Raw genomic sequence first — 12,335 nt, 5'->3', positions numbered from 1 at the left:
GTGCAACTTTTGGCTGTGATTTATCTGCTGATAGAGCGTGCATGAGTCTGGAATGTGGCAAGATATTTTCTAGAAACTCATGTCGCTGCGTGCCTACGGGAGGTCGATGGATCGTCCGGCAGACGGCTTGGGGGCCTTGATGGACTTTATCTCCCTGGCAGTATCCCAACAGGGCTATCTAGGGAGTCTGATACCATACCCTCCAACGCGTCATGACGAAAATCTAGGACACCATCTTCTGGGGCTGCACTACTGCATGAGTCATGTGACTCGTGCAAGATTACGGCCCCCAAAAAACACTTTTTTCAGGGTGAGATTGTGACGCCCAAAATGGCTGCCATGCTCCTAGGTGGTGGGATGTCCCAGTTTTTTCAGGACAGTTGAGGGCTATGTGATACTGTGCTGACTGGCATGGGTTCTCCAAGATGTCACATGGATGCTTTTCCCAGCCCTGCATCCAGAGATCCCAGGGATTTAGCACTTGCCAAGCAAGAATGCCCTTCACCACCGAGTGAGGCTGGCGCTCATAACATCAACAAGGGGGTTTCCATGAGAAGATCCCTCCCTGGGAAGTGCAGCAGTGACAGGTGGTCTCAAAAGCAAAAGAGCAAAGAGACAAAGAGCCAAGCAGAATCCGCATCAACAGAGGGACTTGATAACCCAAGAAACGTTGTTTTATTTATTTATTGAGACACAAAGGAAAAAAGAAAACCCAAAATGTACACCTCACCCACCTGGTCCCTCAGATCCCCTTGTTCCCAAGCTAAACATGCTTCACCTGAGGAACCAAGGCTGACACAATGGAGCTGAGGGCATCTAACCAGCCTTGCCTCCACCGTGTCACTATCTAACGATTTGAGAAGCTGCGTCTTGAGGTCACATAGATCCCGCCTGCCAAAGTCTTGATAAGGAGGAGGCAGAGGAGGAATAGGAGATTAAATTGGCGGAAGGGGCTCCCCAAACCCCAGGCAGCTGGAGGGATCCATCATGCTTTGTCCATTGAGCCTGCGTTCTTGCCGGCTGCTTTGCTGGCTCCTCCATCCCGGCTCAACATAGTGACCAGCTTGTGCTTGAAGGCCCCAGCCCCTCTGGCCTTGGCCCTGGCCCGGCCCTCACCTCCGCTTTCGGGCCCCTGGCAATCCAGCAAGGGAGGAGGGCACTGGCTGTCTGGGGTAGGGTCAGCCCCCACAGCGCTGGGATTGAAGCCAGGGTTACTGTTGGAGCGCCTTGCCACTACGGGGCTGTTGTCGTAGATCGGCGACCCCCCGTTGCTGCCGCTGCCCTCAGGGGAGTCTCTGTAGCCGAGGCTCAGAGGCTCCGCGCAGAGGGCCTGCTGCTCCAGACTGCGCAGATTCTCATAGAGGTGGTCCGAGCCCTGCTCTCTTCCCGCTTTGGGTTCTGCCTCTGCCTTGCCCGAGGGCTGGAACGGGAGAGGGAAGCTCTTGCCAATGGAAGCGTAGATGATGGGCGAGTCAGAAGCCTTGAATTCTGGGGAAATGGAGCGGCTGCCGCCAGGAGGCGCTGCCGAGTATCCCATGTCCACACTTCCCTTTGGCGTTCTTTCGTACAGCGGCTGCACTCCCTCTGGGCTCTCCGGGCTGGTGGGCCAGGACCAGCCCCCTGCTTTCTGCACACAGTCTTGGGCTGGGGAGATGCCGGCTTTCTTGTCTCTCTCCAGAAGAGTGGCTTTCTGGCGGTCTATGGAGGCCGAGACAGCTCGGCAGATCTCCGCAGCCCGTACTGTGTTAAAGATAAAGAGGCCCTCTCCGGAGTCACAGCGGCGCCCGGCCTCAAAGGAGAACACCGTCTGGGGAGAGAGTGGGGGAACACAAAGGTGCTTTCTTAAGGTGATTTTCATACTTGGCCATCATTGAGATCTCTGCGCAACTTTCCCCTGCAGCATCTAAGGCAAAGCAAATCAGAGCAGCACCAAACATTTAAAGCACACCCAACAAACATTTAAGGAACTCCAAAGAACCCTGGGAACTGTAGTTCCACAGTGCCCAGCAGCCTCAACAAACTACCGTTTCCCAGGGTTCCTTTTTGGGGAAAGCCATGCGCTTTGAACACACACTGGATACGCTTTTCATGTATGGTGTGGATCAGCACTGATGCTGAGCCTCATTGGAGACAGATCCAAGAAAAACAGACTAGATAGAAGTTTCTGATTTAAGTCAATGGGACCTTTTAGCCCAGGATTATGATGGGCAGTGGCTCTGCGGCATCTCAGCCAGACATTTCCTCTTGCTATGCCACCCAAAATCCTTTTAGCTGGACATGGCAGAGATTTACCCTGGAAGAGGCCTTATATTGGGCCAGACTCAAGGGCAGCCCTACCATTAGGGCCAAGCAGGGGGGCAGATGCTGGGGGAGGGCAGGCAACACAGGCTGGTCCATTCAGGGCAAAGGGAGCCCTGTCCCACCAAACTCAGCCTGCCCTCAGCCAACCCCAACCTGCCTTCTTTCTTACAACCTGTCACAGGTGGCTCTGCCTGGTCATTGGCTCTGGCGCCACCTGCTGCTGGTCTCTCTGCCTTCCTCCCAACCAGTCGCAAAGGGGCACCATTCACCACTGGGGGCAGGGCAGCAATCCACCATCATTCCTCCAAGTCCCTTAAGCTAGGCTGCCCTGCACTCGACCCCCTCCTGCCTGCCAGGATAGCCTGCTGCCCCCAGGAGTGGTAGAGGGTGCTGGGCCATTGCCAATGCCAAGACTCGGCTGTCAGCCCAGGTAGCTTCTGTGCATGGAATGGAAGGCCGTCATCTTGTCTTAGATAAGATAAATTTATTGTCATTGTCCGTATATACACAGTATACACAACAACGAAAATCAAACACCCACCCAAAGACCGGGTTCACATACACATTTGCACGTATCTCCACGTATCATCCAGCAGCAAAAGGTCCATCTGTTTGGACTATATTTTCTCCATCTAGCCCAGGATTGCCCAGTTTAGCTTGCCACATCTCTCAGGCAGAGACTCTTCCCCATTGCCTTCTACCTGTTTCTTTTAACTGGAGATGCCAGGGATAGAATCTGGGGCCTTCGGCATGCAAAGGATGTGCAGCACGCTTTCAGCAGCTGATCTATGGTCCCTGCATATGAAATAGCTCTAACTGAGTCTAATCTGGGTGGGTTTAAAAAGTCCCAGGAGCAGGCAGCAAACTAAGAAGGTGGGTGGGGCAGCGGGAGGAAATATACCAGCCTCCAGGATTGTCAAATCAGAAGAGTGGATGGACAATTTTTTTACGTGTTCAAGTGAATGGTGAAATAATGGGAGGGTGAGCATTTCAACTCCTAGCCCAATGCACCAAGGCAGAAAAGGGTGGGTGTGAATTTACTAAAGATACTACTATTCCCAGAACAGCAGCAACACACTACAAGAAGCATCACCTGAAGTGTGAGGTAGACTTATCTGCTATCCCTGTAAAGGTAAAGGTAAAGGGACCCCTGACCATTAGGTCCAGTTGTGACCGACTCTGGGATTGTGGTGCTCATCTCACTTTATTGGCCGAGAGAGCCAGCGTACAGCTTCCGGGTCATGTGGCCAGCAGGACTAAGCTGCTTCTGGCGAACCAGAGAAGGCACGGAAACACTGTTTACCTTCCCGCCGGAGCGGTACCTATTTATCTACTTGCACTTTGACGTGCTTTCGAACTGCTAGGTTGGCAGGAGCAGGGACCGAGCAACGGGAGCTCACCCCGTCGCGGGGATTTGAACCGCCGAACTTCTGATTGGCAAGTCCTAGGCTCTGTGGTTTAACCCACAGTGCCACCCGCGTCCCAGGTTCGCTTATTTTGAAATCATCCTGTCGGCTGAAGGTGTGACCAGGGCCTGCTAACACAGCCCACTGGGAATGAGGGTACTCCCTGTCCTCAAGCTGCAGGACAAGACAGGATGTTCCCTGCCTTTGATGCTATTCCTGAGGGTAGTCAGTAGAGGATGGGTGTTTTCTGGGCCACTGGAGGAGGAAACAGACACAACATACCTTTTCCTGGCCAAATCTTCGGAGGAAGGCATAAGGCCAGGTATAGAGGGCTTGCCCGGAGTGCATGTCCTTCAGCACCAGGTGCTCAGGTAGAGTCGTCATCAGGTAGTTCCCTTTCAAGTGACATCTTGCAGATGCCTCTGTCGGGAAAACTGACACGGGGAACTCGCAGGCTGTTGAGAAGGCATTGCAAAAAGTTAACAAATCCCTCAAAAGCCATGCGTGTTCTTAGTTTTAATTCCTCCCAACCCCGCCATGGCTCTGACTACACTCTGCGAGCGCACTTTTTTAAAAAAACAAGCAAACAGAAACTTATCAAAACTGCACACCACCAGAGTACATTCATACCTTGGAAGTCGAACCCCCTTGCGAGTCAAACATTTTGGCTCCCGAACGCCGCAAAGCCGGAAGTGAGTGTTCAGGTTTGCAAACGTTCTTTGGAACCCAAATGTCTGACGGGTTCCGCGGCTTCCGACTGGCTGCAGGAGTTTCCTGCAGCCAATCAGAAGCCATGGCTTCATTTCCGAACATTTTGGAAGTTGAATGGACTTCCGGGACGGATTCCGTTCGACTTCCAAGGTACGACTGTAAGCAAAACTGCATAAAATGAGTGGAGGTTGCAAAAATAAGATTAAGTAGCTGGGCACATGTGTTAGCTTACTTTGAAAACTGTATTCTGCTCAAGGGGGAGGAGCAAACTGATAGGGGAGGAGCAAGTGGAACTCTGGTGGGAAAGGGATTCAGAAATCTGAAGAGGACCCTATGTTTTTGTTGTGCTTCTATCTAAAGAGCCTGACTCATTTTCTTTTTTAATGGTTGAAGACATTTTTGGGACTGCTTTGCTTCCCCTCCTCCTCCCATGCTATCCTAACTGCCTTGTGGAGTGCACAATGGTTGGAGCAGGTACTTTGTTTCAGAACTGCTCTGTTCCCTTCAGACATATATTCCCCCATCATAATATCCACTGGTGTTTGTGAATTTACATCCTTCCAAAATGAGACTCATTTTTTAGCTTGCCCATCTGCCTCAGTAAATATAGAGTCACTGGGGCACAGAACAGTGTGGGAACAGCTAAGGAGAAACTCCTATCTAATAATAGGAGCACACAAAGCTGTTTGTTTTACGCTTCTTGTCAAGAACACTTTGCCTCTAATTGTCCCTGTTTTAGAGGGTCCTTTGTTTCTAATGCCGATATCATTGAAAGGGACACGTGACACTCCATTATTATTATTATTATTATTATTATTATTATTATTATTATGGAACACTTCACGAATTTGTGTGTCATCCTTGTGAAGGGCCATGCTAATCTTCTCTGTATCGTTCCAATTTTTTAGTATATGTGCTGCCAAAGCGAGCACTGCACATGACACTCTTGAAGAACAGTGGGGTAAAGCTGTCAGCTCAAAAGAGCTGGGTGACTCCAGTTATTAGACTGTTGAACTTTGGACCCCTGGTTTCAAATCTTTTCAGCTCAGCTATGGATTCACTTTCCAGGTGGGGCTTGGCAGCCATACCTCAGTTGGCAGATTTTTTTGGGGGGGGGGGGTACCAGTAAAGGGAGGCACGTTATCAATGATTCAGCTCTATAGTGGAGAACCTTCAGCTTGTGGGTCTATTCTACCCCACCAGGCCTGTCCCAACAAGCCCTTCTCATCTCCCGTTCATCTCACGTCATTTCATCATTTTCTGGCTTTTACTATTAGTCAACTTAGCGTGACTACTGGCTCAGTCAGCACATCTATCACGTTCTAAGGATCAGAATCTAATCATTATGTTTTGTAAGTCACTTAGGGGTATATACAGTTTGTTAAATAAAATAGATGAACTGAATAGATTGGTGACAAGCGCTTGAAGAGCAGGCAGAGGGATCTCTTTATCTCCAGTGTTAGTGCTGAACGCCACCGCACTTAGATGAGAGATAAGAGCAAAAGGCAGCGTTTCCACCTGCCGTGCTGGAGGGGGTGGGTGGGAAGAAATGCGGCCTTATACTCTCATTCTCCCATCCTAGCGCTAAGGACAAGATTGAGAGATCCTATCTAAAGAGCAGGCAGGTGGATCTTTCCAGCCACCCTAGTGCTGAGGTAGAGAGCACTGGCTGGAAAAATGCCGAGTGTGTGTGCACATGTAAACACATGCCTGTGTGCCAGTATGTCTGATGTATGAAAGTGCATGTATATGTGACCACATGCATGCATGTATGTATGCATGTGTGGGTGCTGTTGCCTGTGTGTCAGGTGACAAGGTGGGGGCGGGCAGGGGGAGGTGCTAACAGAGGAATTTTTCTTGTGTTGTTTTGCTCCATCCACTTTTGCCCCCATCCACTATTGGAATACAGCCTCCGGACAGTTGATTAAGTGCAAATCTGGCCTTCAGGCTGAAATAGGTTCCTCACCTCCAATTTACCTTATCACATTTTTGCCAGCATGGGGGTTGGCTGTTTGGGTTTTCACAAATGTCCTGGCCTTTCGCAAACATGGGTTCCCGGATGTTGTTGGACTACAACTCCCATCGCCCCTGACCACTTTTCCTGGTAGCTAGGGATAATGGGAGTTGTAGTCCAACAACATCCAGGAACTCAAGTTTGAGAAAGGCTGTAGGTCAACTTTGAGCAGAGGACTGGGGCCTGTGCAGCAGAGATGGGAAATCTGTGGTCCTCCATGCTGAATGGGGTTGATGGGAGTTGGGAGCAAGAAGAGGGTTGCATGTTCCCCACTGCCACCACCTTATAGCACCTGCAGCTGCACCAAAGCTCCTTACAAGCTTGAATTCCCCAGAAGGCCTCTCCTTCCATCAGCTGCCACTTGGTAGTACAAGAAACTGGTGTTTTGTTCCAGGTCCTTCACCCCCCACCCTGCCCCTTAGGCACATACTTTCTTGCCAGGATGAGTAGATGGTGTTCTCCTCCATGAGGGGCTGTGGGCTGGGTGTGTTTCCAACTGAGCCGGATGAGGGGGCAGGCATCCTCTGGGTGCAGCACAGCAAAGGGGAAATGAAGCAAGGAGAGCATTTCTCAGATGAAAACCATCACAGAAACAGAGAAAGGCAGGGTGACTTGTTCCAACATTTGGATTATTCCCTTTGAACCTCAACCTGAACACAAAGACAATTTCAACCATGTGCCCATCAACCCTTGGTCCATTCTTACGGGCCAGAAACATCCCTTTAGCTGTTCCACACCTTACTGTTCTTATGAACAACTAAAAACATGGATCCTCCCATTCAACTCTAATACTTTCTCTTTTTCTTCTCCTTGTGTCTCACCAAGGATCTGTTTACTTTGCAAAGAGCTTAGTTGCCAGCTCTGCATAAATACTATTTCCCCATGAGCCATTCTTTTTCTTGCTCAATCTCAGTTTCACCATTACTAAAGCCCCACCATCATTAACAGAGCACTCTGCCTGCATAAAGAACATCACAAACTTATTATCTTCCTCATCTAACATCCTTGGAAGCTAGGCTGCTATTTTCTTCTTTTTAAGCGGCAACAAACAGGAATGACCAAGAATTTATTGAAAACAGAGATTGCGCAAATTATTTGCACATTAAGGCAGCAATTCTGTGTATACCTATGTGGGAGTGAGCCTCACTGAACACTGTATATTCAAGTAAATATAGATAGGAGTGTCCTAGAAGGTTAAATTCTTATGCATTCTTTCTTGAATGTATGCCCCATTAAAATCACCGAGACAATGTTCTGAATAACATGGGTTGAGAATAGGCTGCAATACATCACGTCAAGGGAGATTTCAGACCCAGAGGCCATGCCCAGAATTTCCAGAGCTTCATCCCCATCTACATTCCCAGAATAAACCTAAAGATTTATTTTTTTGCAAGAATATATAAACCCTTGTATTCAGAACCTAACCAAAAAAAAGACACAATTAAAAGCACTTATCATTAAAGCAACTGGGCAGGGAACATCGGCCACCATAGCAGTCAAATTTAGGACCTCTTCAGTCAATGGAATGCAGGTCAAAAAGGACTTGGGAGGTCATAAAGTCCAACCTTCGCTGAGGGCCAGAAACTTGCAACTGCAAGCCACCTCTAGAGGAAGCAGCTTGGCTCCCCTCTGAGATTCCACTCATCTGACTTGTGGCCAGGAGGAATCTCCCTGTGGTTCAGCGAGACACAGGGCCTTCCCATTGAAGATATGAAGAGGTCAATACCTGAAAAGCCAGCTGGCAGATACATTCGATCCACTCATCTGCTTGATCCGCTGCCAGTAAGCAGTTGCGCTCCATCATGCTCAGGAAGAAGGCTGTGGTGTCCTTGGGAGAGCTGTGCTCGCCTGCCCGCTCCACCGAGACGCAGTCTGAGAGGCGGATCACCTTCCGCTCGCCCTTCCTCAGGGTAGCCTTCTCTGCTGCGGCCCCTTCACGCCCTTCGAAGTACTCGAGCCGTGCGATGCCAGAAGGGCTGTCGGCGAAGAGCTGGGCCCACACTTTCCGCCAGACCTTCTGTGAGCAGGGGGCAAGAGGTGACAGCACACAATCAGGGACAGGCACCGGTTAACAGCAGTCTGCACTAGGAAATCCACACGAAGAGGAAAAGGCCTCTTTAACAGGCACGTTACCCAAGCAGAAATGTGATCCTCTCTGGGGATTTATTGCCCTGTAGAGTCCTTGCCAAGAGCAGGTGGAAGTACAATATACGGAATCAGAGGTTACGAAGAATTCTTTGGCGATTACCTCTCTTAGGCAATTGAATGCATAGAGCCACAAATCTGCATGCACTGCAAGCGTTAGTGGGATTGCTGTGTAAATACCGTAAGCCCTCAATTTACACAGGGGATTGTGCCGAAAGCCAAAGTTGTGTGTAGTCAAAACACATTGGTACAATGGGAGGTGAGACTGCCAAAGTCATTTTTCCCTGGGTGCCCCAACCATTTTTATTTATTTTTACCAAGTGCGTAAAGCTGAACGCATACAAGTTAAATGTGTGTAGGTTGTGGGCTTACTGTGCAGGAATTTAGCATCTCCTCCTCCTGCTGCCAGCTGCTGAAATCATACTTTTTTTTTTTAAAGCAAGCTTCTAAACCTCATGGAAATAAAAGAAAGCCTGGAAATGTGTGTGAAGTGTCTGGCGGAAGCCTCAGAAGCCCAAAAGACATGTGTAAAGCTGACAGCCAGTAGTGGTTTCAGGGCTGTGGTCTATAGTATTTATTTTTATATTATTTCCTGAAATGTATACACTGCTTTGATTGTAAAAACAACAACACCCTCAAAGGAGTTTACAAAAGATAAAAGAGTAAAATCAGGAAAATTCACAATCCTACTTTAAAACATAAAGAAGTGAAAACGCTAAAACAAATGATGTCCACTTTCTAAGCATCTGGGCAGGCAATGTTTTTAACAGATAATGAAAAGAGTAGTGAAGGCGGCAGGGAGATCTAAAGTGTAGGCGCTCCCACCTGAAATGATCAAATTCTTACAAATGTGGAACAGGCATCATGTGGCACCTGCAATAGTGCCGATTCTGCCAATTAAAGCGGTCAAGTGGGCACGTGTGGGGTAAGGTGATCTTGTAGGTAAACAGTTACACCTTGAACCTGGCCCAGCAGCAAATCAGCAACCACAGCAGATCTCTGAGCACAGGCGTTATATGGTGCTGCAGCTTCTGGATCAAACGCGAGGGAAGAACCACATAGAGCACAATCCAGTCTAGAAGTAACTAGCGCATGAACCACTGTGGCAAGGCTTTCCCAGTCCAGGAATAGCTGTAGCTGTCAAATCAGTCACAGTTGGTATAGTGGCCCTTTTCTCTTCCAGCTCACCTAACACCAGGCTCCGCCTTCCACACCCCCCTTTCTCTTCCTTTTCAAAACAGTCCAATTTCTTTCATGATTGGGACTCCGCAGCAGGACAAGTGGAAGCACCAAATCTTCCCAGTGCACAAATGGCATGCCAGCTTGAGGTCTACCAATGTAGCCACCAAGTTGCTGGTGGAGAACAGATGTGTCAACCTGGCTGGCCCATGAGAAAAAAACTCCACTTTGGTCTAACAATAAATAAATATAAGCCGTGGAGAGATGCCAAAACATCTTTTTTTAAAGATGTGTGTCCTAGCACCCGATTGGAGGTGTTATTGCAAGCAGCCAAGCATGGGTGCACACATGCACAGCACTCCTCCTCTGCTAAACCCCCTTACTGGGTAGCAGGTACACTTTGTCTCTGTGGAGCAAGTAGTAGGAAAGTCAATCTAGCAGTGGCTAGAAACAATGGTTGGCTTGGCTCCCAAGCTCAGCCAAAGTTTATGTGCCTCTGGTGATGACATTGCAGGGTTTGGATGGTGGTAGGTTGGGCTTGTTTGTTATTTAAAGTGGTTGGTTAGTACAGAGTTTTAATTGCCAGGAGAAGAAGGGAGTTTTCACCTGTACACTAGAATACAAGGCAGGCCTGGTATTATCAGCGGGCGAAGCTCTATCTCCCAATCTACACTTGTGACAAGGAGGACTAAGAAGGACGTCAGCACCAAATATGGAAGACACCCACAGGGCTGTTTCTCTCTTCCCTCTACCCTAGAGTGTTCATTTTAGACAGGGGGAAGAAGGATACCTTCCCAGTGCCCATGGGGAGTAACTGGCTACTTCCGTAAAGTCAAGTTTGCTGAGTAATAAGAACAAGATAGCAGGTCAGCAATGCTGCCTGAACCCTTTAGACCTTAGCATATATCAGCTGCAGACATTTTCAGTCTCGCTTTGCCAGTAGCCATTTGCCACAAAGCAATATAGCCACTTTTGCGACCCAAGTTTCTTAACAATGTGCGATGGATGTAGACCAGTGATTAAGAGCATAAGCCGAGAGTCGAAAAGGCCTCATTTCAAACCTTAGCTTGTTGTGTGGCCTCAGGAGTTATTTTTTTTGGGGGGGGAGTGTGGGGAGAATATTGACCTACTTACAGAGGAAATGTTAAGAAATACTTTTTGAACACCTCCAAGGAATGCAAAAATATCTAATTGTGACTGCCTTTCGGTGTGGGTGGTGTCATTTGCTAGCCCTGGACGTTAAAAAGGCAGGTGACCGAAAATGAGAGAACCACTGAGCCATTTCTTTTCAGCCACCTTGCCATATCCGCTGCACATGGGCAGGCACCAAGGGGGCTCTGGCACCACAGCCAATTCCACCATAGGGGAGCCTGAGGCTTCAGCTGAGTTCACTAACACCTGCAACATGATACTTGATAAGAAAGAAAGAAAGAAAGAAAGAAAGAAAGAAAGAAAGAGATAGATAGATAGATCCAGGTCAATCCCCAACCCCAAGAGATAGGACACAGCAACATGGAACATGGCTGCCTTGGTCAAGCAAGTCCCTTGACAACAAACTATAAATGGGCCAAAGTACAAGCGGCCAGTTCTCTAGAAACCTCCTGCAGCAAGAGAAAAACCAGGCACTGGGGCCCCCACTTTTAAAAGGCAGAACCCCATAGGACCACCCCTGCACACTCACGCTCAGTGGTGGTTTCAGGCCAATCCTACTTATTTTATGTGCTCTCTCTGTGTCTCTCTCCCCACCTCTCTCTCCCACACACCTTGCTTCAGGTACACCCCTTATTTCATATAGCATTTTAATTTGTTATTGAGTTTATTTACATTCAGTTTGGCTGTAAATTCACAATACAGTAACATGACAAAGCAGAAGGTGGGAAAGACACCGAGCAATGACAGCTCCTGCAGGCACACTCTTGCACTACAGAGGATGTAATCTCAGGTCCTAAAGAAGGAAAAGCTAGGAAAAATGCTCCCCTGCATTTGACAAGACCCAAAATTCCCACTGAACCCACCCACCCATACAGCAAAGGCTCCCTGGGGCCAGACACTCCACCCACCAAATCAGACACACACACACACATTTACCTTCCCAAATTTGGGGTGCTGGATGTATAGGATCCCATCTTTCACGGGACACTCCATGGGGCAGGCTCCGAAGGGGCAGCCCAGTGAGTAGCGAGGCAGTCTGCAGGCTCCACAAGCCGTTGTGGCTGCCACAGGGATGAGTCAGTATGTACGATAGCGCTGGCAACTTCCTCTGCCTGCTAACTTCCTCTTTGGGGCCTGCATGCACATAGGGAGCTGCAACAGGCAGAGCCGTCCCAGGAGACACAGGCTCTCCCAGGGGACTTCTGACTTGATGAGCGTTGGTGGGCTAACAGCTTTCTCTTCCGGCAGCTGCAGGGTAACTGCAGAGTGGGCCAGCCAGAGGCACATGACGTGGCTGGGGACAGACAGGTGGGGTCACACAGAGAAGGCTGAATGTCCCTCTCTGAGAGGGGGCGCAGAATGTCTCGGAAACCACTACCGGAGCTAGGGAATGGAGCAGCACAGGACTTGCCAAGCACAACTGCGCT

General features: G+C 49.0%; 1 protein-coding gene across 1 annotated transcript; it reads right to left on the bottom strand.

Moving 5' to 3' along the window:
• Nucleotides 1-668: 668 nt before the first annotated feature.
• DOK3 (docking protein 3) lies at nucleotides 669-12,278 on the bottom strand. The gene is made up of 5 exons (XM_080988421.1): nucleotides 11,845-12,278; nucleotides 8,159-8,449; nucleotides 6,863-6,956; nucleotides 3,990-4,162; nucleotides 669-1,807 (listed from the first exon to the last, which is right to left on the bottom strand). Exons 1-5 carry the CDS (start codon nucleotides 11,899-11,901, stop codon nucleotides 986-988), a joined length of 1,437 nt encoding a protein of 478 aa, XP_080844547.1. The 5' UTR covers nucleotides 11,902-12,278; the 3' UTR covers nucleotides 669-985.
• Between the last annotated feature and the right edge of the window lie 57 nt (nucleotides 12,279-12,335).

The sequence above is a fragment of the Podarcis pityusensis genome, assembly GCF_964106645.2.
Source record: "Podarcis pityusensis genome assembly, chromosome: 2".
NCBI classification, from domain to species: domain Eukaryota; kingdom Metazoa; phylum Chordata; class Lepidosauria; order Squamata; family Lacertidae; genus Podarcis; species Podarcis pityusensis.
This window is presented reverse-complemented; position numbering and strand designations above follow the sequence as displayed.

Excerpts from the sequence above, each read along its gene's own strand:
- DOK3 (XM_080988421.1), bottom strand. The coding sequence starts at position 11,901 with ATGGAGTGTCCCGTGAAAGATGGGATCCTATACATCCAGCACCCCAAA. Across the intron at positions 8,450-11,844 it reads AGCACCCCAAATTTGGGAAG|AAGGTCTGGCGGAAAGTGTG; the intron begins GTAAATGTGTGT and ends CCCTGCTCACAG. Across the intron at positions 6,957-8,158 it reads TCTGCCAGCTGGCTTTTCAG|AGGATGCCTGCCCCCTCATC; the intron begins GTATTGACCTCT and ends TGCTGCACCCAG.